The sequence below is a fragment of the Lipophrys pholis genome (genome assembly GCF_963383615.2).
Source record: "Lipophrys pholis genome assembly, chromosome: 13".
Classification (NCBI taxonomy): Eukaryota; Metazoa; Chordata; class Actinopteri; order Blenniiformes; family Blenniidae; genus Lipophrys; species Lipophrys pholis.
Window position 1 is genome coordinate 20,883,262 of NC_137632.1, and position 5,509 is coordinate 20,888,770.

The 5,509-nt window shown below is 42.4% G+C and overlaps 1 protein-coding gene across 1 annotated transcript; it reads left to right on the forward strand.

The window, feature by feature from the left end:
• Positions 1-1,031: 1,031 nt before the first annotated feature.
• Positions 1,032-3,138, forward strand: LOC308119176 (uncharacterized protein; the record flags this gene model as incomplete). The annotated part of the gene is made up of 2 exons (XM_080479026.1): positions 1,032-1,626; positions 3,101-3,138. The coding sequence occupies 2 exons, from the start codon at positions 1,032-1,034 to the stop codon at positions 3,136-3,138; spliced, it is 633 nt and encodes a 210-aa protein (XP_080335152.1).
• Positions 3,139-5,509: the final 2,371 nt, after the last annotated feature.

A 5,509-nucleotide genomic window follows, 5' to 3' on the forward strand; every position in this document is an offset into this window, starting at 1 on the left:
CTGTCTGTCAACAACTGCCCGTCACAGGCTTCACCTGCTGCATTGTTGGTTTGGTTAATTCTGGTTAAATCAGCTGCCGCCTCCTGATCGACTCCTCCTCTGTGTGGAGAAGCCTCGCGCCGCCAGTGTTTACTGCAACAAGCAGATTCTCTTTAAATTAGCATCCTGGAGGACTTCGTCAAATCAAAACCACGTGTTCGCAAACATACAGCTTTGTTGAATTAGAGTCCATCCCCAAGCTGCCCTCCATCCAACCTCCCAGAAAGAACGCCCTTATTTGATGAACCCGAGCGTAATTACAGCGCGCGTCCTCTCCAAAGCTCACTCATATCATTTGCACATTAGGAGTCTATTAATGTGGCCAGTAGACCCAAATTATGTGGGACAAGTTGCGGTGACACTGTTGGGAATATTTTACATATTTTAGGTCTGTTTGGGATTAAAACTTTAGTGCGTAAAAAATATGTAGGCACGAGAATTAAACCGTGGGCGGGGAAGCATCAAAAACATATTAAAATATCGTTTGTATCGTAACAAAAGGCTTCCACGTGTTTCTGGGAGTAGTGTTTGTTGTCAGAAGAGCGTTAATACGTATAACAGTCCCATTCAGGGGCCACCGGGTTTGCGCGGCCCGCCTCGCCATAATGCCCGCCCGGCACAACTGCTAAATACTGAGTGTTTTGTCAATATTAGCCGGGCTACTTGGGGGGAATTTATAATTGGACACGTGTTTTGCCCGCTTTCTGTCGTTTGGAGATCCACTGATCCTTTTGTAATTCGTTTTTAAAGCAATGGGCGATACACAAGGAGGGGTAAGGAGTTCTTAAGAGGTCCCTTTCAGCCTTTAGAATTAGACCCAGCGACCCACCGAGAAGCTCGGAGGCCCTGAAGTATTTAATCCAGGAGATGTGCCCGTGAGGCAGTCACACGGCACAGTCTCGGCCAGGTAGGTTTACTTTCTCTCTCTGGAGAACTGCTGGATCTCTGCCACCTGCCTCCGCCGTGACTTTGTCCTGCACAGCAGCGAAGACATGGAGGACATGCTATTTGACTTCGACCAGGATGGCGCGGCGGATTTTGCACTGTGGGGTCAGATGGAACAAAACATGCCGTTTCAGAGCCAGCTGGACACCTTCCTGCTGGACTGCACTGCGGCCACCGGCCAGCTGTCCCCCTGGTCCTCTTTCGGCTGTCAGTCCATGTTCCCGGACGCACAGCTGACCTTCACCGACCTCGACGTGCAGTCTCCGGGCGCGCAGGGCGCGTGCCTGGATGAGGGCGAGGGCGAGGGCTCGTCCGTGGACGAAGCCCTGGACGGGAGCAAGCGCAGCAGAGCGCGCAGGCTGGTGTCACATCAGCCTTACAAGGTGCAGCGGTACGCCGCCAACATCCGGGAGAGGAAGAGGATGCTGAGCATCAATTCCGCCTTCGAGGAGCTGCGTTGCCACGTGCCCACGTTTCCCTACGAGAAGCGGCTGTCCAAGATAGACACGCTGCGGCTGGCCATCGCCTACATCGCCCTGCTGAGGGAGATCCTCATGTCGGGCTGCGACCCCAAGTCCTACGTGGATGAATGCATGAAGAACGGCTACAAGAATCAAACCAACGCCATTTGGAACACGAGTGGTGAGCTGATTGCAAACTTTGCGCTGCCTTCAAGCTGCCCCATAGAAATAAACTGTGATCTCAGTAATTCCCTGCTCATTAGGCAAGGTCAGTTAAATTGTTAGGAAAATATAAAGTGAATACAACTTATGAATGAATGAATTTACTCTAGACTGTAAACAATGATGTAGTTTCAATTATCCACATAAACATACATATTCTTAAAAAAAGGAAAATAAATGACAAACGTATTAAATGCCACCCCTCCTCCATACATTAATGAAGTTTTGGAGTCTGGAAATGTATTGTAAGGACAGCCCTCTGAGATGAAATGTCCTAAAAACATAATGTCCTAAAACACAAAAGTCCAACAAATATATATATATATAAAAAAATGCACATAAACAATATATTGCTCATCCACAGCCCAGCCACCAATTCCACAACACATCCAAAGCTAAGTACCACAAATGTCAAACAGTGTCAGTAGTACTTCAGTCATTAAAAAAAAAGAAAAAAAAAGAAACTCACAGTGTTTTAAGGATATTTAGAGGCCCTGAAGCAGTGGAGGGATGTTATATACAATATCTGAGCTCAAAGCTCTTTGACCAGGTTCTTTTAAAAGGAAATTCTGTGCAAGATGAGTTTTAAATGTTCTCTATGACCTTTAGAAAAGGTTGTGAATTAAATTTCATATATCAATGAAATGATTAATGCTTATCATTAGTATAGAATGGTGGAAATTGTAGGAGAGAGGACAATAAACTCAACAGTTCTTTTGAGGTTGAGATTTAACAAGATGAAGTCTGCTACAGTCAGATTCCTACAGCTTTATAAATTGTGTTTGTTAGTCGTGTTATGACTTTGTGCTGAGCAGAGATAGTGGTTGTATTGGACAAAGAATGGGAGAGATGGAGCTGACAATCCTCAAGTTTTACAGAAAACCCAGAGATATATTTTGATTTCTATCTATAGTAACATATTTTACCGGGTTATGTTAATTTCAAATGAGAGAAACTTTGCTCTTTCAATCAATGTCCTACAATCATTAAACACCTCAATCCCATCTCTGCTATCCACATAAGCTTTCCACAAGCTTACATTTGCAGCTTAAACTTGCAAAATTAGTTTAAGTGTTCAAAAAGTAATGACTTTTTTCCCTGTGTTGAAAATAGTAAATACGCAGTTCCATAAAGCCAATGTTATTTCATGAGTGTGTTATTCCTGCAGACTTTTATCCCCAGGTGTGTTTCCTTTGCTCCTAAATGAGCCTCAGTTTATCAAAACACAATCACTTGCCCTCTTACTGCTTGACTAATTCATTGGGAATCTGCCCCCAAGCCTCTTTGTGGGGCTTTTCAGGAGTGAGTGTGCCCCAGTTCTTTTGGGCCCAGACCTCAGACTTGTTAAACAGTCATTAAAATGTATCAAAACTTATGTGTTTGTCCTGCTTTTGTCTCTCCCTCCACCCCCTCAATGCTTTCCTCCTTCCTAGATCTGACAGCCCGTCTTTCTTGGATAAAGTGGGATTAACTGAGAAACACTGGGCACCCCGAGCGTGGAGATTGGGAGGTGGATCAGGTTTGCCCCCCCCCCCCCTCGACTCTCTACATGTCAACCACAGACACTCGGGCAGAACAGAGCCCGCCGATCGACATCTGCAGACTTCTCACCAGGTCGCACACCTCAAGCTTTCTCAACCCCATCCACTACTTTGTGTGTTTTTTTTTTTAATATTCTAATTTATTGTTGACTGGTAATTGAGAGCCATTGTTTCTGGGGAAGGAGGGCCGGCATTGTTTTTCCAAATGGATGGCACTTGTCACAGAGAGGCGCGCTGGCACGACACTGAAAGGACTCGCTGGGGACTCATACTTGCGCATGTAGCGCTGAAGTGTTTTCTGGACTCTCCCTCTTTAGACTACGAGTCGATGTGTTAAAAAAGAGGCCTTGATGATGTAAATGAGACGATGGGCGTGAGAAACACATCAGTGCAATGAGTTTTAGCATGTCAGCTGCGGTTTTCCAAAGAAGATTAGCTATGTAGTGTTTGTCTTTCATGTGTAAACTCTCGCCACTCTGATTTGTGACTTATTTATTTTTAATTGTCTATTTAGGATTAAATGTGTAACTGTGATTATTTATTGTTCAGTAGTTCAAATGAGAATGCAGCCTTACCCGTGAGTCAGTGCACAATAAAAAATTTGGGAACGTGTAACTTCCCTGATGGAGATCACCACAGAAAATGTCCATGTCCAGTTTCTATCAAATACAGTAACTTTCTACCTTTTCCACTGTTTCTTTTTTTTTCTTTCTGTTCTTGGTGCCACTTTAAGAGAACTCACAGCTAATTTGTCTCAGTCAAGCTGATATTCCCTTCATAACACTGACTGATAATGGCTCTACAACTACATCTGATTTGATGATATCTTCCCAAAATAACCTCACCCCAACCTATCATTTATCACACATGATTAGTTGGATCAGCACAGAGTGAACCCAGGATCAATCTCAGGTTATGATGCCAGTAATCTGAGTGTTTCATCAGGTCGATTGATGTTTTCTTCGTCTTCGAGGCAGATCCAGAGAATGTTTATGAGGATGTTCAGGAGGATTAAAGAATTGATCACAGAGGTGGGAACTAACAACATTTCTGTAAATCATCTGTGTACTTGCATGGATTTAGGTTTTAGGTATCTATCTATATATACATATATACATATATATACATATATATATATATATATATATATATACTCTTTACTACTTGTTTAAAAAACATCTGTACTTTTTGACCCTACTTTTTTTCAAACAAACTAATTTGTAAGATCAAATCACTTCGATGAAAAGCTAAATGGCACACAATCCTATTTCTGTTTTTTGTTTTTTTTAAGTTCTGAATTGAAATGATCATATCTTACATAAAATCCAATCAGGTTATAACATGTTTTTTTCTTCTGAAAATGATTTGCTTCTGAATTTGTATCATTGTAAATTATTCAGTTGTTGCATCTCAAGGAATTTACCTCTGGGGTTAATAAAGTGTTTCTGTTCTATTCTATTCTATTCTATTCTATTCTATTTACCCCAACACACGAAGACATGCTTTGTCTTTGTGTGCCTTCTCACATTTTAGTTTAATGTTTTGATATTTCAACATATATACTGCAGCAAATGTTATATCGATTAGTCAGAAGTCACTGCAGCACAGGGTTGAAAAACTAATTGTATTCAAAAGCTTGATTTATTTGCTTACTATTCTTGTTTTATGGAGAAAGAAGAAAAGGTGGAAATTATCTGTCACTGTTGGTGTAATAGGGTGATGATCAATTATCATTATGATCAAGTCCAATATTTTATGAAGTTTCCTCAGTTCATATCTTGGAGGAACAATGAAGGATGGGTTCATGTCCTCCTGCCTCTCCCTTTGAGTTCTTCCTTGACAAATATACACCAAGAAATGAGAGAGAAGGAACCATTCACTTCACAAGTCATCCACCTGGATGAGACGGATGACATTGAAGTCCTCACTGAGGAGTTTAGTTACTTTAGTCTCTTTTACAGCCACTGCTTCATCTCTTATGTATTCTGCTGTAGCACCGATCCGCTCTTCATGGCCGCCAGGACATTCGGCGCATCATGTGAGGATGATGATATTACAAGGCAGTTTTTTCTCTTTTTTTACAGCACTGCAGTTACTCATAGCCTGATCCTCCCTGTCAACAGCCCACAGATGCTGCTCCAGGTGCACCAGTCAGATACATAAAACAGGCAAAGGGAGTCAACAACACGCCCATTCTTCTTCTGCACATGCATTCTCGGTGCCATTAAAGCCCTGAGGGAAACAATTAGGGAGCAACACAGTTGTGGAAGCTGAGCTTCAGCTGCGGTTCGTGGGTGATGT